At 41.6% G+C, this 23,987-nt stretch overlaps 1 protein-coding gene and 1 long non-coding RNA gene across 8 annotated transcripts; one reads left to right on the forward strand and one right to left on the reverse strand.

Annotated features, from left to right (window-relative positions):
• Positions 1-210: 210 nt before the first annotated feature.
• MAP1LC3C (microtubule associated protein 1 light chain 3 gamma) lies at positions 211-2,342 on the reverse strand. The gene is made up of 4 exons (XM_009681111.2): positions 2,203-2,342; positions 2,059-2,114; positions 1,793-1,899; positions 211-753 (listed from the first exon to the last, which is right to left on the reverse strand). The coding sequence occupies exons 1-4, from the start codon at positions 2,267-2,269 to the stop codon at positions 543-545; spliced, it is 441 nt and encodes a 146-aa protein (XP_009679406.2). The 5' UTR covers positions 2,270-2,342; the 3' UTR covers positions 211-542.
• Positions 2,343-2,404: 62 nt separating this feature from the next.
• LOC104148099 (uncharacterized) lies at positions 2,405-22,572 on the forward strand. Of its 7 annotated transcripts, none has more exons than XR_011140315.1 (8): positions 2,405-3,085; positions 3,232-3,417; positions 4,807-4,969; positions 6,756-6,969; positions 8,272-8,334; positions 15,695-15,796; positions 17,342-18,226; positions 22,437-22,572. It is a non-coding gene; the product is annotated as an uncharacterized lncRNA (long non-coding RNA). The 7 variants fall into 7 exon arrangements; XR_011140317.1 differs by having other exon boundaries at positions 2,425-3,085; positions 3,263-3,417; XR_695027.2 differs by lacking the exon at positions 8,272-8,334.
• Positions 22,573-23,987: the final 1,415 nt, after the last annotated feature.

The following is a 23,987-nucleotide window of genomic DNA, read 5'->3' on the forward strand; positions in this document are numbered from 1 at the left end:
GGTCAGATACCAAGCTTGAACTGTTTATAAATATGGTTCTGCTCCTATGTGACCAAACTTAAGCTTCACTGTCCCATTCAGAAATGCACAGAGTTGCTGTACAAGCAATCCTTCATTTTTAAGGGGCACCGAGCTCAAAAGATTAAAGTTCATAGAATAATTCTGGTAGTCTTCTACAGTTTTTCCTCTAGAGTAACACTAACATTCAACCCAATATTTAAAAGTGTCTTTATTTTACTCTTAGGCTTAGGCTTTAAGGACATCTTAAAAAGCAGTTACAAAACAAAGGTTGGTATTGCAAAGAAAAGTGGAGGTGCAGTTTCAAAAACCTTTAGTGTCTTTAAATATAAAATATATATCCAAACTATTATCTAGTAGAGTGTACCACCATTTCTGCCTCAAGCTGGTCCTGCTGATCTCTGGGTCATTACTCCCCAGTACAGAGCTCAAGAACTCGTATTAGAAGGAGCATCTCCAAGCTTCATGTCACTGGCGTGATTCATAGCACAGCTGCTTAGCCACAGCAAGTGGACACCACCACCTTAGGTTTTTTGAAGGCATTCCATAGTTTTCCCTTGAGCAGCGGGTAAGAGGCATCCAAACATCTCCTGGGAAGCATATGTCATATACACAAAGCCATCTTCATCTTTGTAGTCCCTGTACACTTCTGCCATTGTCAGAGACATACTGGCTAGGCTTTTGTTGTTCACCAGCAGGTAGAAAGCTTGTGTAGCAGTTAAAGCCATTCTGCTTCTAAGTTAAGATGGAAGAAGGAAAAAGAGGATTAAGTATTAGCAAATTCGAGAAGGTTTCATTGTTAGTCCTTGAAATACATTACACAGACCAGTAACATGAACTACATCTAAGAAACACTGTATAAAGTCCTTTGTGGTTTAACATCTCTCATCAGCAGGAAGTTAGCTGTAGGTTTGGAAGCTAGAAGGCTTATGCTCTGAGGAGGAGGAGGCTTAAATCAAATTGTTAAACCATGACTGCTACTGAGTCTAGCCTTTGTTCCCAGTTACTGAAGAGAAGCACTGAGTGGAAACCAAAAGCTTCTGTAGCATTGCTATAATGAAATATTTCAGCATACTCTGAAATCCTAGCTATTTTAACATTTCAGTCTTTGAAAGAGGAGTCCTCCTCAGAGCTGCTTAATATGAGGATCAGGACCCCAAGTTGTGCATCTTTTGTAGAAGTTCAGATATCTAGAAAGCTCTTCTGTACTTTACAGAAACACCATATAAAAGCTATGTGATTTTCAGCACTTTGCCAGAGACAGAGATTTCTTCCCTATAGTGTTTTTGTGAAGAGCAATTTAGAAACATTAGAGCTCATGCCGCTCACACCTGTGAACTGTTATAAGCTTGAGCAAATCCAGTAAGCTACAGTAAAAAAAAAAGCAAGCCAACAACAGAGCAAGGAGGAGAACAGAACCATAGAGCTGTAGTAGCACTTGTAAGTTCTTCAAATAGAGACAGAGCAAAACAGGAGTCTGATACAATCCTTATGCCCTACAGTTAAGAGGGAAGGCTTTATACATCCAAAAGCATAGACCAGGTTCTTCCCCAAATCCACCTGAGAAAATATCTGTGGACTTTCTTCATACTCCTGCAGGAGAAGGAAGCCATTACAGAGACCTTTATGCTTTCCTCCAATACAAAGAAAGTAAATAAGTTTTTTTACAGCAGAGTGCTAAAAAAATCTGCTTGAAGACCTGCCACAGAACCCAGGAGCAGCCCCCAGCCCCACCTACGTAGTGCCACTTGCTAGCCAGGTGTTCACAACTTACCTAATGATGGTTATAAACTGTGTCATGGTCAGCTCCTCAGGAACAAGAAACTTGGTTTTGTCCAAGAGAGGAAGGTATTTTTCCTTATGGTACCTTTCAACAATCACCTGTTTTAATTAGAGTCACACTCAGAAAAATCCCTAAAATATTTAGTTCCTTTTCCCCCTCCTCCCTACCAGCATTTAAGAAAAAAAAAAGTTTTCAGCATTTCTCTTAAAAAAAAAAAAACCAACAACAACCTTTGCTAGCAAAACAGAGAGATTTACCGGGATTTTTGTTGGGAACTTCGCCCGGATCCCAGCGACTTCTTCCAGCCTAGTCGCTGCGCAAGAGAGAAAACGAGCGTTACGCGTGTGCGCAGCCCCCAGCGCCCCGCGCAGGCCCCCCGGCGCCCCCAGCTCTCCCCTTACCGAAGCTCTTCCGCAGCTTGAAGGGCCGGGAGGGGGCCGGGCCCCCGGGCGCCGCCGTCGCCTGCATGCTCCGCGCAAGCTCCGCGCTCCCGCCGGCAGCGCCGCGCTGCGCCGCCCCGCGCCTCTTATGCGGCCGCGGCGGCACCGCCCCGGCTCCGCGGCCCCCCGGCCCTCCGGCCCCCCGGCCGGGAGGGGGGCGGGGGGCTGCGAGCGGGGAAGGGCTCCTCTGGCCGTGATTTCGCTGCCCCGCTCAGGTCGCGCTGCCTCCTGCTGTCAGCCCCCTTAGCCAGGGCTTGTTTGTCAGAGCAGCTGTCCTGCCAGGTTCTCCACGCTGCCGAGGCATCTCGCCTCTTTTGGCACGTTTTCCTCTCCCGACTCCCCCGTCCCCGCGCGTTTCAGGCCAGCGCCTTCAGGAAGGAGCAGGGTGAGCTCAGGAGGGGCAGCCCGTCCCCCTCTTTGCCGGCCCCGCCACGTCTCGCGTCCTTGGGACACTCAGCTACGTGGGAGCCCCGAAACTGGGGAGCGGTGCTGTTTTTCTGTGTCCTTCACTATGAAATGTCTGTGAGGAGACGTCTTTGCCTGCCGGAGGGAAAGCTGCCGCCCTGCTATACAGTTCAGGTGTACAGCCAGACCTGCAAAAAGAGCGGGGTGCGAACCCCCTGCCGACAGGTGTTTGTGAACCTGCCTCTCCACTCTGTCATAGCAGCGTGCTGCTTATTCCTCACTTTCTTTGGTCTAAACTGCCCGAACTGGAAGATGCCGAGGCGCACAAGGCAGCAGGATGCTTTGTGAGGGGACTTTGACTACCCCTCAGGAAGCCCGCAGCTCAGGAGTGGACCATCTCTGTCCCGTTTCCCTTTTCAGATGGCCAATCTTCTGTCAGGTCAGTTACCTTCTTCATACTTACAAACTGCTTTCAAACTATTTCTTTGGGTTTAGATTGACGTTTTTCATATCTCCAGGTTACCAAACTGCTTATTTTCTGAGTAACCTGGGAAATGACTTTTAACATTGGTTTTGTCTCTACAGCATGATCATGATTTTAATGGTTTTCAAATAGACTTCAGGTCCATCTATTTGCTGAATAAGATGAGGCGCCTTACCTGCTTTTTGGTTTGCTTGCATACCTGCTATTACTTCAGCTGTCAAGATGGTTTCACAGCCAAACATGGCTCAGCAAGGAGTAAAGTTATCTGAAGACTGGTTGTTAACTACGTAAGTCATCTCAGTAAATGGTTACGACTGATCCCCATTACTCAGTTTGTTTTGCTTGTGCCTTTTTAATATAGTAGTTGCATTTTATTCAATCTATCAAGCTAAGAGCAACCCGAAGTTGCTAAGGTTCATGTGTTACTGGGTTTGGCTGCTTTTTCAAGGCAGAATCAGTAACTGTCACCTCCATACTTTTATTTCCAGTCTTGCACTATTTCCTGCTGCAACTAATTTTTCTGTTCCTAGAATTTTCTGATTATAGGAGAACCTCAGTTTTTATTTGAAAATAAATTTAGGCTTGTGAACGCATAATCACAGTAAAAAGTGCTCTGCAACACCGAAGATGCCCTCAAGATTCAGCAAACAGAATATAATTTTGAAAAGGAACATCGCTATTAAAATGTGTGCTCACTATGTATTTATATGTTATGATTTTCAACCAGCCTTTCAGAATCGTTTCCAGTGGCTGAAGTTGCTAGTGCTGCTGAGCTGTCTTTCTCTCCTGGTGGGGAAGCGAAGGGCTTTAGTCACAGCACCAGCTCCCCCATGTGGCGCTGCGCATTTAATTGTGCAGAGAAGACGAGATCCTTGCTTGGAAGAGTTTATGAGCAAGACCTCTGAACTCGGAGAGAGGACTTGAGCCCACACTGGAACGGTCTGGAAACAGCTGCTCCTCACGGGCAGACCTCTGCATCTGTGCAGACAAGTTCAGGGATTTGCTTACAGTACTGCGTCTGATTTCAGAGATGGGAAATGTGCTCAGTACAGGGACCAGCTCTTCCAAGCACTGCTATGGCTCTGCTCAGTAATCTGCTTCTTAGCACTTGCCCATTCTGTCACCGCAGAAAGAAAAGTGTGATCTTATTGCTCTGTTTCTTCACCCAGCAACCGTGTGAATTGCTCTCAAGTAGTGTAGTGAAGAAGTTGGCACCTCAGTGCCTTAGCAGTCTTTTAAAATCTTGCATTTCATTGTACTAAAATGGTTCCAGTGTGTGCAGACAGGAAGGAACATACCACACCGGTGCTCTGCTTTCTGTGCTGCCTCTCACTGCATTTGAAGTACAAAAAAGTGTTTCTGTCCAGGCCTTGCTTCCAGTGAGAAGAAATTTCTTTCCATAACCATAAGCAGCTGCTAGTGAGAAAACTGAATAGCTGATAGGAAAGGGAGCCAAAGATGGAGAATTTCTGCTGAAGCTGGTGAACAGTCATGAATCTAAGAATGAGCACAGATGCAGGCTTTAGGCAGCGTGTGCCCTAAGTTACATTATCTGGAAGCAGAGAGCAGGGGAGGTCTAGGTGTGTCGACATGGCAGCTGCGCTCACTCTTGTATTGAATAATCCTGCTTCAGACCTAAATGTGGAATTTATTCCTCCTTCTCTGCTTTCCCTTAGAAGTTTTTCTCAGATGCACAAAATTAATGAACGGGTAGAGCAATTTTGCAGAGAGTGGAATACTCAGAGGTCCATACTGGAGCAGAAACAGAAGAAGGATCAAAAGACATTGTTGCTCTATTTTTACCTGCTCGAATGCCCAAAGACTTCACTCATGAGTCCTGTAAGTCCCTGAATATTAAAGCACAAGTTTGGATATGTGTATCTTATCTATTCTACTTTCATTGCCACACTTACAGACTTGTCCTAAGTCCCAGGTTTTCGGCTGTGTAACTGAATTGTGATATATCCATTGTCTCTGTTTAGAATAAAGTGATCCCGTTTTAGTGGATCTAATCATATACACAATCTGGCTGAAAATAAGTTTGCATAAGAGCAGCAAGGAAACAGCAGGTCCTTTGCATTATCCCATTCCAGCTGAAGGCCCTAACAAAACTCGTCACACAGCAGGGATGTGATTTCGTTAGGGAATTACTCTGCCTGAGCGGGAGCGTGCAGGGTGTCAGATACCTGAGGATTCTGCAGAGTTTTAGTTTCAGTACGAACCAGCGAGCTCCTGTGAAAGACAGAACTACAGGGCATGAAGAGAGGCTGAAATAAGGTGGTAGGAAAGGCTAAACAATTTGGCATGTCCCAGAGGTGTTGCTGGAGTCTGAATATGTGAAACTGCCAGAGGGGAGAAGTGAGTCAGCTAATGACTGAGCAAATGACTGAGAGCTTTGCTTCCTGACCAAGTGAGGGGGTGCTTGTTTCATTGGCTTCCTAGTAAGTGTGAGCTTTCTATCCTAAAATTTGACTGCTTTGCCTGCCAATTCAGTTTAGTGCTTTCACGTGTTTTCACTGCTTACCTTGTCTCTTGTATTTTTTCACCCCAACTTCCTGAGTTTTTTGAAACCTGAGTAGGGAAGCAGAGTGAGAGTGATGAACACACTCTAATGCATGGCCTTTTTCTTAGTCTGTGCTGTTTAATTCATGCTCGCGTTGTTCAGAAAAAGGTCTTTATTTGGGTTAGACAAAATCCCTGAAAAGCTGGAAAAAGTACATTTCCCCAAATTGTTCCTGTTTGTTATTCATCTGTCATTCAAAACGTATGGACCCCTATGGATATGCAAGTCCCACTGTGCTAAGAGGAATATAAGCAGCTTAGAAGAAATGACCCCTCTCTAAAGAACTTAAAATCTGAATTTCCCAGATGAGATGAAATGGGATAGTTTTATGGCAGCTCCAAGAATCCAAGATGCAAAGAACTTGTGCAACAGTTTGCATACAATTTCATAAGAAGGCTGTGGCACAACAGATACCCAGTTCTAAGTTCTTGGAGTACAAATGCATTGAGCTGATCACAGGACCACCCTGCCTTTCAGGGAATTAAAAAAAAATCATTAAAAAACAAGCAGACAAATAAACTTCAGGGTTTTGTATGTGATTGCTTTTAAAAGCTATAAAATCCCTGACCAACTGCCTTCACACAAATTGCATGTTAAAATCACACTTCCAGAGCTTCCTAGTAAGTGCTACAAGAAGAAAAAAGAAATATAAACTACAGAGTACTTGAGAAGAGAGAGACAGGTTGCTTCTGAAAGGGTTTAGCCCCCAACCATCACAAAGCAGAGCGTCAACCTGTCAAGTGTGGCTGTGTATGTCCAATTGCTTGCTTTCTAGTGGATCTTTAGCTTAGTATTTCCTTAAAGGGAAATGCTAAATGCATCTTCGAATGGCGAACTCTCCTTGAGCTGACTCCTCTATGCCTTCCTGCTCTGAAGCAAAAGTTTTGCAGATTTCTGTAGCACACATGAAGCTTTGAATGACAGTACCTGTGATCTGCTATGGGTGTGGGATTGGTTATAAGAAGCTCTGTTATACTAACGAAAAAAAGTTGTAACAGATCCTGAGATTTTGCATCACTGTATTGTAACCTTTTCCTCCCCTCTGCAATTGCTTTTGAACAGCCAGACGTGTCACAGAGGTGCAACGACGTACTCAGAGGCAGGCATCTAATTGTCTCCAACCTCGGTGAGAGATGAGTAGCAGCACTGCTTCTTTCAGGTGGGTCTGAGAGCTGCTGTGGAACTGAAGACCAGGAGTTGCCTACGTTAACCGGAGGACTGAGATGCTCTGATCAGCCTGCCTGCTGAGGCAGTGGTTACAGCTCGAGTAGCATACGTGAGTGCTAAGAGGCTCTAACCAAGATTTTTCCTCTTGTAGAAAACATACAACTGAATTCTGCTTCTATAACCAAAAGCATTTTCACTTTGGAAGTCACCGCTGAGCTAACTGGCGCTTAGGTACCCTCGTGGTTAAAAGCCCTGTGAGGTTTGCAGGCTGGAGGTGATCAGAGGACTCTGACTCCTGAGCTTGGGGGGGATTTAAGCTGTGATGGTTTAAAACTAACTACCTGGCTGTCTGCGCCTCTTCGTAGCATGAGGCTACTCCCCCAGCAGGCGTAATCTGTGCCAGCGTGCAAGAGCTGATCCACTCCTTGCTTACGCTGCAGGGCTGGACAGTGTCCTTGGGCTGTGGAGGAGTCAACACACGTCTACTTCTGCCACTCCTGCCACCAGGGCAGCAGTAGCCAGCACAGCAGCAGGGTGGAGGCAGTAGCGGATTTAAATCACCAGCGCTTAATCTGCCCAAGCTCAGGAGACAGCACTCAGCCTGAAGTCACACTGAATCTGATTAGTTTATTCTGCCAAGCTAGCTGGACAGTTTGGTGCCTAACGAAAGCATACCCAGGGGTCAGATTTAGGCAAGAGAAAAACCCAATAAATGTTAAAACACGGCCTGCATTGCTGGTGATTTGTGTTCCGGTGGAAATGATTCGCTGCACTGTTACGTGGTGAGAAGTGCTGTAGTTCACCATTAACTGAAATAAGCTTTTCCTCATAAGTCAGTATGCAGGTGCTGGTGAGTTAATTCCAGTGTAGCGAAACTCAGATGACAAATGAGGCTTTGCTCTGGCTATAAATTCCATCCCCGGCTCAATAATCCTGAACACAAGCTGATATGTAAGCAAGAGAGGCTGAGGGAATAGCTGCACAAGGCACAGAACAGTTGTGTGTAGACTAACAATCTGAATATGAATGATACAGCACTAGAGGGACAGAGAATTATTTATTCAGGCAGCCTCCCTGAATCCGAAGAGAAACTGCAGCCTGATGTTCTAGGGAAAAATGTGGGTTGGCAAACATTATTTGTTGCACTGTGAAAATCTGTGAAGGTTTACAGAATTATGTATAGTTATCTTAAATACATGCTTTCACAAAGGTTGTCTATAAGTGAAAAGAAAATAGTTGAGTCAAGAGGGGCTTGGAAAGCCCTCAAGAGGTCAAACTCAGCCAGCCAATTTAAAGATTTTCAAAAGAGCCTGGATTCTTGTATGCTCCCTGAACATTGCTAGTTGCAGATAAGGAATCCTTTGCCTCCCTCTGCCCTCTGTAACTCTGAATCTGCCTATGCTCCTTCTAGGGCACTGGAGTAAATCCACATTCTCTACTTCTTTCTCATAAGCTTGAAAATAAATGGATACTGGTGAGTAACTTTCTCCCCAAATTCATATGCCCTCTTGGAGTATCCTTATATTTTAGTGGACACTTAGTTTTGGATCTCAGATTTATTGTCCAAACCTGTCTGCTTGTAAGACTGAAATCATGAATTGAGCCCCTCTCAAAATGCTGAGATAAGTTTAAAAGTCATCAGTAGTATTTCTGCATGGATTGATTAGTTTTTATTTTTACTTTTGTTTTTTTTTTCTTTGACTTGTAATTTTTCAACCTTTAGCTGCACCTTGATCATCCCTCTGATGACTTTTTGGTGTAGCCACAAGGTTTAGAAATGAGTTCTTTTAGAGAGACTGTAACTATTTCGCATCAAATCTTGCTATTCTAAAATAAAAAGGTCACTTCTACAAAGGAAACTTCAGTAGGCTTATTTAATCTATTCTGTCTTTCTCACCTTTAACCATCCTAAGCTAGTGTTCAGCTCATTTCTTTACTGGGCTGTAGTTATCACCAGCTTAAAATACTCATCTGTTGTGCTCATAATGCACATGCAAAAGTAACACCCTAAAGATGGCAAATTCAAACAGTAGTTTATTGTGATGGAGTACTTCCTTTATGTTAGGTTTTTATTTCAGGGGCACCATTACATAAACATGTTTTTCCTGACTGTTGTATCTTTCATTTAAAGACTTTGGGACTCTTCACAACATTATTTTATTAAATTTTCCAACCATCTTGAGAGATGTGAGCAGGCTGAGGTACAGTGACGTAGTCTCGGTACTTCTGTTGTTCCACATTTTAGCATTTTACATTTGAGAAGCACAGAAGTAGATTCTTAGTGATTTTCTGCAAGTGTTGCTCAAATTGAAGATTCTAACTAGGTGTAAAAAAATCACTGACTTTTTTTGAGAAAAGCTGGCATAGGTGAATTGTTGATCAAGGTTCCTGTAAAAAATATCTTTGGTTTTCGGTTTCCCACTATGCCAGTGGATCGCTAGCTTTCTGTCCCACAGGGGCTGAGCTCAACATCTAAAAAGATGCTGAAAAGGTGAAAAAGGGAGCTGCTTCACTGGATCCTCTTTTCCCACCATCTGTTTTCTCATCATCATTGCTTGCTGATTATGTCCAAGATGCATGCTCTCCAAGATGCATGGTATTATGTTTTCTACCTAGGGAAGAAACCGAATTAATGTTGTTCTTGGTAGCCAATTTTCTGGGTCGGCTTTTTGTAAAATTGAAGAAATGTTCCTCTTTGTGGAGAAGACAGTTTCTCTTTCAGCTGTAGCGCTTCGGTTAATGGGTTTCCCTTTGTGAAACTTCATAACCTTCTGTTGTCATTGCTGCTTTATAGGCTAGCAATAAAGGAGCACGTTGAATAACACTGTTCAGGGTTTCTTGATAACAGGGCCCTTCTGTGGGACAGGGCCTAGTTAATGAGTGTTGCTGCTGAATCACTGGTGTTTTAAGGAGAGTGTGCATGTTTGTTTATTCTTTGCAAGGGACTGCTGGTACTTCCCATGCATGCCAGCAACAGTTAATGCAAAAGCATGAGCTCCAAATTTGAACCTGATTAGAATTTACTGAGCATCTATGTGAATAAATCTGATTTTTATGGATGTATATATGCCTGGAATTCTGGAAACATGATTTCCATCTTCTGTTAATGTGTCTACCGTTTGACTTGGTAGCACATTTGTATTCTGTTTTGTTGGTTTTGGTAATGTTACTACTATGAGTAAAGATCTCAGTACTTGTGCCTTGATGAGGGGAAGTAGCATTCTGTGTTCTGTAAAAATGGATTTAAAAGTTATGCTTTGTCCATATACGATCGTACTCTTGTTTGAAGAGGTTTTCCTTGCCTACAAGGTTTTGAAGTAATTTTCTAGTACGGCTGCATTATTTTCAGATGGACCTCAGTGGCTTTATGTCCAGCCTGTTCCTGGCCTCCCTGCTGAGACTGCCAGGAATGTGTCAGATGGTGCCAAAAGTAACTACTGGGTTTTGGTTTGTGCACGTTGGAATCTGGTTTCTATTTTAACCTTCAGAAAGGGTGTTATAACTGACAGAGAGCAGAGGATGTTAAAAATATCTTTAGCATGTCCCTGTGAAGCTGGCAGCTTTGTTGTCATTCACTGGAATGCTAGACAGAAGGGCAGTTTCTAGTTCTCTTCTGGGGCCAAAAGCATGCCTCCCCATGAGAGCGATGCACAGTCTCCAAGAGTGGCTGGGATTTTTGGATACCTCCGCTTTCAGGTACACGTTAAAGAGGTCTGATCCTACTGGGAAATTGCTCTGCATTTATTGAAAATTTGGACCCTCTAAGGTGCCCACATTAGGTATTCAGGTAGCTAGAAGCTCTCAGGTTTTTAAGTCCCTTTCAAATGTTTTCAGCAGAAACTTCCAAAGTTTAGGTCTGAAGTACAAAACAGTAGAAAAAAATTCTCAGCATGAAGGAAAGATTGAGTTCCTCCTGCTGCAAATTCTACTCTATCACTTTGTCTTAGAAATCCGTATTTAGGGAATTTTTTAAAGATACTAAAAAAACCACCCAAATTAATGGATAGAAGAGAGAGGGATGTTACTTAATGATTGAGAAGCAGGACTCCTGGATTACTATTCCCAGTGTGAATTGCTATGTGATCTTAAACAAGTCTTCTAACTGTGGCCAACCCCTGAGCAATACCATGCATTTAGCTGCATGATGAACGTGTTGTGGAGCTCAGTTAGCATGCGTGTGGCACGAATAAAATTCTGTAGAAATGTCAGCAGTTTACTGGATATGAACACACTGACAAGTGGTTTGGGCTGATACTGGATTTCTGAGAATCACAGCCCAAATACGTACATTAGCAGATATTCAAAACTGTCTACTTCAGGAATCTGAATGGAGATGATAAATCCAGAGCTTAGTCTTCTTGGGTTCTGCATAAAGTGAATGCAGAGAGAGGTGCTCCTGCAGAGGGGCCAAGTGCTCTGAATGATCTGCTGCCTGAGTCCTTCCCTCTACACTGGCCAAACTGAGCTACGCTGACCACCTGAAGTAGGTCCTATGAATGATCTCCAAAGAGCTTAGCCTCTTAGGAGGAGGCTTGAATTGTGCTCTAAAGTCACTTTCAGCAGAATTTCCTTTGCTTAACAACATTTATGTTTTGCTTAGTTCCTTAGTGTTATCGGGTGAAATTGCCACAATAGAGTGTACCAATGCAATCCAGCCTATCCATTTTGTGTCTTTAACCTGAGTTTTGTTTAAAACTCAGTTACAAAGAGTGTGCTTGTATAGTTTAGACAGGATAGCCTTGCACAACTAATTAGCTATCAGAGGTGGGTTTATAATGAAACACTGAGGAATAGCATGCGTGAGATATAGGTGGGATGGGGAACACTTAACAGAGCTCATGCCGAAAGTGCAAAACATCACCCTGTTACACAATTCATAGGCTTTAGTTTGTGTGACTAATACATAGGCAGCAGATAAGCCATTCTTACTGACCTTCACAGTGCTGTGGTTGCAGTGGCCAATCTTTACAAAGGGATGAATTGTTCTTAAACCCCAAATGAAATATACTGCACATGAAGGGACTGTTGACTAGGTGAAACACGTGCCACCATCTTCTGCCTTTTGTCTCCTTGAGTAGACATAACTGCTTGGGAAAGCAGAAAGCTTTCATCATCTATTTGCTCTCAGGTTCCCTATCCTCTTTCAAACAGTATTCTGAAAAGTGCTACAACGCTAGTTTCACACCGCTGTGGACAAGAGCTGAAGGCAGGAGTAGACCTGCAATTGTTATTGTTGGTGGCTGTAGCCATACAGCAGTCACCAGCAAGAGAGAGTGGTTTTCCCCAGATACCCCTGTGATCATAAAGTGAGACTCTCACAGGAATCCTGCGTAGTAAATGCCAATGAAGAGGATTTATTTCATGTTTTAAATGAAGGCTGAAGTAAAGCTGTGATAGATGGCAATCGTTGAGTATTGAATAACTCCTGTTGGTTACTTCAGGAAGCCCATACTAAAGGATCAAATGACTCACAGAGTTGGTATCAGGGCTGTTCAGTACTAGGTTCCTGTTACGGATCTTGCTCATTGCCAATAACTCATATAAATTAGCATGTGATTAAGACTCTGACACCTGCCCCCCCCCCCACACACCTACCTCTGCACCAGCATGATAGATGATTTGTGCTGCTACCTAACAGTCTTATAGACTCTAGGGTTCACTAGCCAGAGGTGCTCATCTCTAAAACTACCTCTCCTTGCTTTGGCTTTGGCTTTTGCTACAAACCAAACAGACTCCAAAAAGTCTGTGATCAGACTCTAGTAGGGTACACTGAACTTTTAGAAAGAAAAAACAAGAGTTGTTTCTCCTTCTCGTGTTCCAAAATATACTTAAGCATTTCACCAGGCACTTTTCTAGGTCATAGCATTCTCTCCTGCAAATAGTTTTTATCTTTTCCTTTCGTTCCTCATATGCTTGCTTACTTACATTTATTTTGTGTGTATGGGTAAGCAGTACCCGTGCTACACTAAATTATGCTGAATATTATGTTGTAGATATACACGTAGATGTGTATTTATATATATTGCTAAGAGCTTTTTGGAAAATCTAGTTTGCTCTATAACAGTTAAAGCATTCATTTGCATGATCTTTCTGATTGTGGACAATCAAAATAAATTAATCAGGCTCACTCTTGCTAATTGTCAGTGTTATGGCCCTTATGTAGCATTAGCTTCCTATAACAAAAGCTCCATGTACTGTGAAAGCTGAAGAGAAATGTTTTATTAACATAAGAACTCTTCTTGCCTTTGAAATTTCATTGTCCTCAGAGAACTGAGTTAAAAGCAAATTATCTTCTTCTTGAATTTTCTTTAGTATAAGATGAGATGATGTATCTCATCAGACAGTGGTTTGTGTGTGCATATACTTACAAGTATTTATAATTATATATAAGTATATACTAATACACCCACATATATATTATTTCTTCTTCTTTGCCATTGAAGGTTTGTAGCCAGATATTCACAGCAGGTCAAATAAGTTGCTACAGATGTAAATGATACTAAATGATTAAGCAGCCCAGCTGTCTGTGGTCAAAGGCAACATCTCACCAAATGCTTCTCCAAAACGAAAATTCTTCCAAGGAATGATTTATAATTTAGACCTGCAAAAAGGCTTCCTGGACAGTATTTGTTTCCCATGTGTAATGTGGTTTGAAATCTACTTTCTGATCCAACTCACTGCAGTTCTCTCTGAAATGGGCTTGGTGATGGATGATGGCAAACCGCCTAAAGATGACTAGATATTTTGCCTCCCTAACATATGTCTCCAGAGTGGTGAGTTAGTGTCTAGCATCATATTAATGTCACAAAGTAAAGGAAGTGAAGTGAGAGAGCTGTTAATGAAAAATCACTTCAGCTGGATTCATAGAAGAAGAGCTAGGGATCCAACTGCCCAGTCTGGGTCGTCTTCTTCCATGAAGCCCTGGATCTCTTCTCAGGGATATCTTGATAAAGCAGGACAACTTTTAAGAATTTTTCCTCAACAGGCACAGAATTAACCCTTTTGAAAGCTTTGATGAAAACAGGCATGTAGCATCTGTTGAGGAAATCAAAATGGCAGAGTGAGTCAAGGTGAGGTATGTTGTCAATATGGTGGTGGGACACTTGGTCTAGGATATTGAAGGCACTAGAGCAAGCCTCTGCCTCTTCTGAAGGAAAGCAGAGAGTTTTCATCCTTTATTACTTTCGGTGACCTTGTCTCCAGTGCAATAATTAAGTACCACTCATCAGGATATAGATATGTGAAATGTCCTCTCCTCTCCCATGTCAACACAGCCTCCAATGCAGTACAGTTTGGTAACTTCTGGTGTCAATATTTTTTCTGACTCCAACCATTAGACCCAGTGGAACTGGGCATCTTGCCACTTTTGTGTGGTTTTCTTTTCTTCTTTCTCTTGACTGTAAGTTCAGGTAACTTACGTGGGCCCTCTCTGTGTGAGCTGCCTAGCATTCTGGCACTATACAGTGATTACAGTAAAAAAGTAATTTTTTTTACAAGTGGAGAATCACTCTAAGATTGGCCTTCTGTTAGGGCTCAGCTCTGGAACCCTGCGTTAAATTCCTAGCTATGGTACAGCCTTCCTGTGTACCTTTGGAGCCTCTTCTGCTCTTCTGGTGGGATTTCCAACCTGTCTAAGGGAGGGAGGCACCAAATTCCTCATCTGTACGTTGTTCAGTTATTAGCAAAATGTTATCTTTTTCTCATTTGGAATATGCTTGATATGCTCTCTAATACAAATCATGATAACTGACATACATTTTGCTTTGTCCTGGAATGAGGTTCATCAGTCTCATAGGAAAAATATTTTTATATGCTTTCCTATTAACATATTTGTTACTAGGCTTGAATTTTAGCTTGAGTGAGAGCTACAAATAAACTTACAGGGATATTCATTAGAATACTGAGCTGCGGTTATGCTGAATCAACATTTTAGAAAATTTTAAGTATTTTAGTAAATAACCCCAATTAAAATGATTAATGGAAGAGATCTGACAACGCTTATTATTTTAGCTATCTTATGATACTTGCACTTTCTTTAAAACTTCATTTCCTGCCATCCCATGAACATGTATCAGATTTCATTTAAAAATGGTAGCATATTCCTGCTCCTCACAGGAACAGAGAAGAGCTGAAAAATATAATCCCCCCAAACTCTAGAATTCCAAAAAGCAAAGATATAGATACTATCACTTACTATTTTTGAATCCATGTTTTTTAAACCAAAGCTTAAACTTTGGTTCAAATTCCTAATTGCGAATGCATTATGTGCTTGCACTTGGGGATATATCAATGAGGCCAATCTCTTCTCCGTGGTGCCCAGCAACAGGACAAGAGGCAATGGGCAGAAACTGAACCACAGGAAATTCCATCTAAACCTGAGAAAAAACTTCTTTCCTGTGAGGATGACTGAGCACTGGAACAGGTTGCCCAGAGAGGTGGTGGAGTCTCCTTCCCTGGAGATCTTCAAAACCCGCCTGGATGCAATCCTGGGCAATGTGCTCTAGAGGACGCTGCTTGAGCAGGGCGGTTGCACTAGATGATCTCCAGAGGTCCCTTCCAACCTCAACCATTCTGTGATTCTGTGATATCCTGTGAATATTCTTTGTAGAATACTGATTTTGAGAAGGATGTTTCTCCAGTAAAAAACAGAATTGCACATTGTGGCTTGTGCATGTGTTTTTACCTTACAAACTAGGGTAGTTTTTGTCAAATGGTTTTGAATAATGAATAGATTCAAGGAAACTGAAACCCTTTCAGACACCTTGTGAAGATACAAGAGCAAAATTTGTAAAGTTAAAGGTTAACAATGCATCACTTTTTGTGTTTCAACGCAGTGTTCCTTTTTACATTCCTGGTAGCCAGAGGGTCTTTCACCCTGATGTGAGAACTGTGTGAATCAAAAATATCGGCAATGTTCCTCGCTGGCTTACACTCAGGTCAGTGCAGTTTGGCAGGTTAGTGTCTCTCTCCCTGCTCTCTTGCCAGAGTGTTTTTTGGAGGCAGCCGCTGGTAGCCCTCACACAGCAAGCCCTGAGCGTCAGTCCAGCCCCATATTCCATTTCCGGTAGTGGCCAGTATAAATAGCCATATGTCAGTAGTATAAACTCACCGTTCTTAAACTGTGCATCCACTGTTGGCCAAGCTTGGAAACACATTACGGGGCTAAATGGACCATTGGTCTGACCCAGTATAGACTTTTTTTTGTCCTAAAATTACAGATGTCTAGGAAGAGTACAAGAACATGGAATGATAATTCTCTGTCCTCTGCCATTCAAAGTGTAATAATTATCAGAGCCAGGGTTAGTATTTAATACTTTATATCCACTGTCTTCCATGACAGTGCTTCCATTTGCCCAGTTGCTTTTTTGAATTGTTGTTGGTGTAAACAACACCAGTTTGGTTATTTGGTCATTTGGATGACCAAAAGCAACAAGAAGTAGTCTGGCTTTTCACAGCATACCCTGCTATTCTTTAGCTCTCACATAAGACTGTTGGTTTAGGTACCAAGCATGGTCTCTGTTTTCTAAATTAAGAGTGCCCAAGTTAAAAGATTGTTTTGTCCACTCTTTAGTTGGCCTTTCAGAGTTATTTTAAAAGAGGGTTTGCCCATAACATTAGGAGCTCTGACTCAGACACACAAGGAGCACATCTGCAGAGGGACAAGGTAGTTTTTCATACAGTCAGTTTTCTTACTATAAGCACATTGTCACACACTGGAATGAAAACTCCAAAAACTTCAGTAAGCCTCTGGCTCTCTGCAGAAAGTCTTGCCCTATGAAACCTGTAGGGGACAGTTTATGCGTTTGCCTCATAGGCAGATCATTCAGAGTCTGGGAGTTTATTCACTGTGGTCACTGCACCTCCAGAAAGACAGGAAGAAAATGCTGATATGCTCCAGACTGATTTGGGCTCCAAACATGCTATAGTATTTTTTTCTCCCAGCTGACGTTAGAAAGTAAGGCTGTTAAAAGTCTGCCTAGCAGAGGATTCTATGAAGGCCTTTGAGACATAGAGCACCAAACAATTCTTGCACAATACAGCATGTCAGATGCAAGGTGGAACAGCCAGGACAGATGTGATGTGGACTTCTGAAGCCTAAGTTTCAAGCATGAATTATTTACTATGATTGCCCAAGCAGGGCAGTTGTCCTTTCCAGAGTGGACTGGAATGTCCAACAGCACTAGTAATTTCAGTGCGAGTTTGCATTAATTCTCAGTACTTCTTGCAAGATAATGAAAACCTTTGATTTCCCCTCGCTTCATTTGTGTATTAAGAGAAGTCAGCAATCTGCAAGACTTGGTCCTTGCATTAAGGGATAATATGCTTAGCACAGAGCAGCTGGACTGCTAATTAAATGAAAATTCCTTACAGCTCCAAAAATAATATAACTGAATATCCATCCACCTGTTAGAGGATTATATATTTTGGTACTGGATTTAATAGGAGGTTTATTATTTGTACTTTCTTCTCGTTTGTATTAGCTGAGTGCTAGAGAGCCCTCTTCTGCTGGGTGCTGTACACACACTGTGCAAAAGGAGGATGTTGCCGTGAAGAGTTTCTAGCCTGAGCAGTGGACAAGAGACTTGTGTTTTTAAGGGGGCAGAAGAAACAACAAGACTTATACTAGGGAGCATAGCGGAACAGCAATTTTGGAGTGCTGCCAGCTGAAGATCAGCCCCTGTAGACATCACACCTCACACCTGAAGAGAGACCAGAAAGAGGTTCCCGATGCTCACATTAATTAAAAGGCCTAACATTCACATCATTCATTCACATTATTGTTAGTAGCATTCCTACTGCACGAAATGTGTCCTGTCTTTCTCCGCTGTATTGTGAAAAACAGTGACCTAAAAGGAGCTTCCAGATGCAGAGTTTAGGTTGAAAGTTTTTTGATGGAACAGGTTCTTTTTGGAAGATTCCAGGTTTTAGAGACTGAACTTTTTGCACTCAGTGAACATTTGCTGAATTCTCCACAGCAAAGACCTGCATTAAACTAGTCTCCCCGCACAGGTCAACCCACGGCAGTCCCCTGATGGATTGGCCATGGAGCCAGGGAGTCTGGGAACTCCCTGCTTTCAGTAACATTGATACCTGATTTTGCTGTTGGTATTAGTTCTGAGCAGCTCTGCTGAGCAGACACAGAGTCTAATAGGCTTCCTGCTAAGTGGAAGATTGTGAAGAAAACAAATTTTCATCTGATTGAAACTGAAACCAAACTTTGAAAAAAAATGAAGTTTCCTGCTAGCAGAAAACCCTCCTTCCTGGCTGTCCTCAGTTCTAACTTGGACCTTCTCATCAAAACTTGGGATGTCTGTGCTTCTTGACTTCTGGAATTTCAGTACACAACAGGAGATGTATAAATACAGGTCAGTATAATGATGGATGTTAATGGGAACTGCAGAAAGGGATTATCATCTGCGTTCGAATTACTAAGGTGTCTCCTAACACTGATTCTTGCTAAATCACTGTGAAATCCATGCTCGATTCTAACATATGATGTTACATAGTTCCAGAAACAAATAATCTGACTACTGTGATTGGAAGGGAATTTACTCTACCAAAGCCTAGACGGGTCAGTAAAATATATGTGGCAGTTTCATAGATGTATCTGTGTGTAGGCCAGAGGCAACGGCTAGATCTTCCAGTCTGGCATCATGTATTATAGGCCATAGATTTTTGCCCGGCATCTCCTGTGTTAAGACTCTTTTTATATGACAATAGATTCTATCATATTTTTAAGTAGCTGTTTTAGCTTAGGTCTGTCTTCTCCCTTACCAAACCGTTCAGGTCTTGTTTGCATGTTTCAAATGTCATCACCATAGAGAATGCAGTATAATGTTGTTTCAAGGAAATAATTCACTCATTCTTCCCGCTGCCTCTAATAAGGGTATTAACGAATTTTCTCTTCCACCTCTGAACTTCAGACTGGCTATCAGCTGTTGTACCATGCTTAGTTTGGTTCAAAAAAGTAATTGAGTCAGATTTTTGTAAGTGTAACTTACATCTCTATTCTGTTGTGCCTGTTAAATAAGTGATGAAAATGGTATCTTTAGCATACTTTTCCACTGACATTTAGCATAAGCAAATTTCAGAATAGCTAGACTGGTATCAGTAATAGTTGTTACGCACCTTTGAACTGCTTAGATGATGCTAATTTCCACTCATTTGGAATTTTGTCCCCTAAGTCCCAGGATGACCACATGGGAAAATCGAGAGGACTGCTGTCCCCCCAGTGCCCTCCCTGCACCACACAGAAGACCCCAGGAAGGGGCATATCCAGTGACACTTCTTTAGCCCACTTTCTACCATGGCTGGCATCAACAGCTCCCTGTGCCAGCACTCCTGATCCCAGCTCAAGAAACTCATCTCCTGTACCCAAGGCCTCTCATTGCCTGTGGGCAAGGTGGTCACAGTGACAGGGGATCCCAGAGGTATGCAGGTGCTGGTGCTGGCTGAGATTCAGCACTGTTGGAGGGGAAGCAGGCTGCAGAGTAGTGAGCTCTTATGGCACAAAGCAACAAAAGAGGAACAAGTTAGCAGCTCTTTAATCATCAGCACTAGGTGCTGGGCAGCTACTCAGAAGTAACTGTTCAGGTAGAAGAACTTAATTCATGTCTCATGTTGAACCATTGGTAGCTCCCTGAATGTGGAGGTCTTGGGAGTGATTCACATGCTTTTTGCCTTAGAGATATTTGTGATTTTCATAAATTCATAAATAAATTTGTAAACATATGCCAATAAATGAAAGCAGATACATGAAACATTACTTTGGGACACTGACATTTTTTTGAGTTAATCACAACCTGATTTAAAAAATTCAGGGGGTTAATGTGGATTTTATGCAACATAAGTTGTCAATATAGAACTAATAAAAAACTTACTTTCACTTTTGCTTTTTCCTGTTAGTTCCCTTTCAGAAGCAGAAGCGTTGTATGATCAATAGATTTGTCAAAGTATTCTTTTACCTCTTACTTGTTCAAAGATACCAAATTTCTACCCTTAACTTCTCATTTTGGCTACTTTACTCTTGTAATTCTGTTGTATTTTATTTATAAAGCCTTTCACTGCTGTATGTGCCAGTTATTTGGAAGCTAACAACAGAGATAGCATAGTGAAAAGGGCCCTTTATCCAGAGGCCTCTAAGAGAACAGAAGGATGAGTGTTGGTCTTAGTCTACCAGAAGCAAAGAAATCCTTGGTAACTGTCCTCCTGCCACTGCTTTGCCTCTGCTGGATGCCAAAAAAATAGTTCTTACCCAAGTACATACTGTTAGCCAGTAACTTTATATTCTTGCCTTCTCCCCACTCTTTCTTTATGTGCCTGTTGGGATCCTCATTGCTCCTCTGAAAATTTGAAAAGCCACCTAGTGAGCATAGTACATGAGGTGTCGGTGATTTGCCTTCCCCTGATATGTATGTGATTTTTTTTCCCTATGCTACCCATTGTGGTTTGAACTCTCTTGTTGTCCCAAGTTGGTGAGCTCCTAGACTTTAGTGACTTTCTGTTTTAGTCTGACCAAAATAGAAAGGAAGAGATGAGAGCTCTCTCTAGGTGCGAATTATCTTAGATTTAGAGATTATCAGAGTTAGGATGATCAGCACAGTATTTCAAACCTTTCCAAGGAAAAGAAAAAAAAACACATCACAATCTTAAAACATTTTTTGGTTACAATTATTTTTTTTTCCTGTCAGTATTTTCAGCTTCATCATCATATGAGTGAAAGTTCAGGACTCTTGCCCCTCTGAGGCTTGCTGGAAATCCCAAGGAATGGCACATGACTACATTTGCATTCAGCTCCTATGTATTTGGGAACTGGAACTGAGCCTAAAGAGTTTTGATGAAACACGGTACCAGCAACTAAAATTAGTAATTGCCTAAAACTGGGTAAACAGTATAGGTATTGTTTTTGTGTTACATTCTAATTTTTGGATCTTCATTTGTATGTGCTATTTAGGATACATTATAATTCCCACTTCCCCTATCTCCACCTTCCACAGTCTTCAAATGTCTTTCTTTTTCCCTCTGTGTGTAGCTTGCTTATCATGTTTTCCCTGCACCAGCAACCCCTTTACTCCATGAAAACCTACTATTTTTTATCTCAGGTTGTCTAAGTAATACATATTTAATTATAGCCTTAGCAATTGTTCTCACTTTGTATCCAATTTTGAAATATGGTGCTTGTCTGTCTTTCTAAATACTCCAGTTAGCCTAATAACATCTATTATTCCTAGTTATAAATCTTGTCTTGCACACAAAACAAAACATTTTGCACATTTTGCCTCTTTAGCAAGAGATACTGGCATGTGAAGAGTGCTTCAAAAAGACTCAACAGATGTAGGTTGTTGTAATCTCTACAAAAACTTAATGTTTATGAGAAGAACCTGAATCAGAGAAAGATAGAAATAAGGCACAACAAATTAAAGAAGATATAGAACCTTTTTATTACTTGAATACTTCTAACTACAAAGAATGTAATTTCAAGAAATATCTGAAATATAGCCACTGAAGCATAATTCAGAGTTCTTTCTCTTTGAGAGCTTAAAAATAAAGATCAATATACCTACCTCAAAAATAATTTGGGAAAAGTGCTTGTATCACAGTTTATTGCAATAAAATGGTGAGAAATTGTGGAAATAATATAGCAAAGTAGGACTATTTGGCTAAAAATTGTCAACTATTAAGACCTTGCCGTTTTTTCCAGATTGGTCATTGTTACTTCTGGCTGTTTTGGCAATCTCAGATGGATTTGATCGAAACTCTGAACAAATTTATAAAAAAGGTTGCTAATTGGAAGGAAGACTGAAAACAGGGTTAGGCCTAATGTTTAAAAGATGCGATTATTTATGTTGTGTTGGTTTTGGCATAGTGCTGAAAATTCTGTGTTTGAAGGGTAAATGTTTTTTTAGAAATGAATAATGGGAGAGAAAGGGCTGTTTTGTTTGTATCATATAGCTTGTGTAATATTTCCCAGAATTAAAAGAGTGGAGCATTCGTGGGAAAATTACAGATGGGAACTCAGCCTTGCAAAGATCAATTGGGACTGCGAGGCTCATCTGTACAGATTCTTGCAATGAGGGCTACCCAGCGCAGGAAGCAATACTCTCTGTTGGAAGGGTTGGTGGGATATGGCTCGTACTTTAAACATGTCTTTAGTTTGCACAGTACTTTAAAAAGGTGATGGGTTTGTTTGGTGTGTGGGCAGGAGACCATGCCCTCACTACAGGCGTTTGCTGTCAGGAAAGATATAAAAGACCCTGTGGGTAGAAGCAGCTGTGAGGTGGTAAATGGTATCTGTGGTTTTCTGTCTTTCTTTTAAAATGTTCTGTTTTTGCCTTTTAATAAAGAAGAGCAGCCTAAAGCCTATGTAACTTTTTTCAAAATATGCTGGTAAATTAAATAATAAAAAACAGGACAGCTTATCAACTTTATTATACTATGCAAAAGACATAATGAACAGAACAAGAAATAACAAACACCAAGCAGTGGAACAATTTATACTTGCTGTATGGGATGCTCTAGTACCACATTCAGTTAAGTTCATGTCATTTCCAACCTTTCTATTTATTTTGCTTGCAGGAAATGAGAATATCCTGATGGGAGGTATCTGCATCTGTGGACAGCCAGCAGCTGTGTAGCCCTTGGCTTTTAGTATACACATACAGAATACTGAGCATACCCTGTTCTTGTACTGTAGTTCCGTAGAGACGACCAGAAAATGATACGAACATTTCAGGTTAGCTGCAAAAGGTATAAAATCTAAGATTTCTATTTTATGCTTGGGTCATAGGCCAACCAGCTGCTATTGAAGTTTACCTTATCAGGCTGTTTAAAGTAAATTTAAGGACGGAGGTCTCAGCTCTCACTTATTTCAGTTGTGTTGTTGGATTACCGAATAAAAAGATCCATACAGTTCTTACGAATACCATATCCTGCTCTGATGCATTTTGTCTGGTGGGGTCAAGAGGAACTAATCTCCTTTTGAGACTCCTTTGATGGCTGCTCAGCCCACCTGTGGACTGGTCTGCAGGCAGTGTAGAATGCTGAGGAAAAAGGCATTTTTTAAAAGTAGTTTTGACCATTTGCCTGCAGGTTGCTTATCCAGGAATAACACTCAAACCAGAGACTACATGGAAGTTCACTATCTCATGAAGTAACTCAGGTAGAAATGATGGAACACATTTCCTTAGAGATCAGAAATCTCCCACTTTGTCAAAGAAGGTACATGAAATAACCTTGTACGGCCAGAGTCCAATGTACCAGGAACATGAGCTTCAAGAAGCTAGCACAGTATGGGGTAGACAGACAAGCCAGGTGATGACTATGAAACTAATAACAGTAATATGGTCAGAAACTCTAAAATGCTCTGTGTGGATTTATGCATTTGTATGCCACTGTATGCTATTGTTGCTCTTAACAGGTTTTCTGTCGGTTTAAATTGGTATTAGATGTAGTTAAGGTTCCCCCAGTGTTTAACAGAAAACAAGTTTGGGCCTCTTTCTTATTATGTTAAAAACCAACATTTAGTATCTTTAATCCTCAAAGCAAACTTTAGGACATCTCTACATGTAACAGACATGTAACATATCACTAGCAGCAAACATTCTGGGGCAGTAGCCAAATAGGACAGAAACTCAGAATAACTGATCAGCAAATGGCTATTTTGCAACCCAGGCATTCAAGCAAAACAATTTTATTTCTAGTGAGTACCCCTGACTCTCAGTGCTCTTGGCAGTCTTTTGTAGGTAAATGGTTGCTAGTCAAAATCTGCTCCAGTTCGACTGAGGTTGTCCAGTCAGATGGCAGGCTGCACCCAAGAGAAAGAAGAGGTGTCTCTTCTCTCCCCCGGTGTTATTTTCCAACTGAGGTGGTCCTTACAGCCTCCATACAGGCAAACTGCCTCCAAAGAAGTGGACTACCCTGGGCTGTCCCTTTGTCCATGAGCAGTATGGTCTCTCAGGCAACAGTCATATGTCAGACTTCAAGCATGCAAGATTTAAAGATTACGTTAGAAGGGTCACTGCAAATTTCTTCATTGTGGCACAAGATTTGTACGTTGGAGGGGAAGCCCTTGGTGAAGTATAAACTTATGGGGCTAGTTCTGTAATATTTTGGTATTTTAATACCTGC

This window comes from Struthio camelus, chromosome 3 (genome assembly GCF_040807025.1).
Source record: "Struthio camelus isolate bStrCam1 chromosome 3, bStrCam1.hap1, whole genome shotgun sequence".
Classification (NCBI taxonomy): Eukaryota; Metazoa; Chordata; class Aves; order Struthioniformes; family Struthionidae; genus Struthio; species Struthio camelus.

Coding starts and splice junctions, on each gene's coding strand:
- MAP1LC3C (XM_009681111.2), bottom strand. CDS start 2,269: ATGCAGGCGACGGCGGCGCCCGGGGGCCCGGCCCCCTCCCGGCCCTTC. Junction 2,115..2,202: donor CAAGCTGCGGAAGAGCTTCG/GTAAGGGGAGAG, acceptor TCTCTTGCGCAG/CGACTAGGCTGGAAGAAGTC. Junction 1,900..2,058: donor AGTTCCCAACAAAAATCCCG/GTAAATCTCTCT, acceptor TAATTAAAACAG/GTGATTGTTGAAAGGTACCA.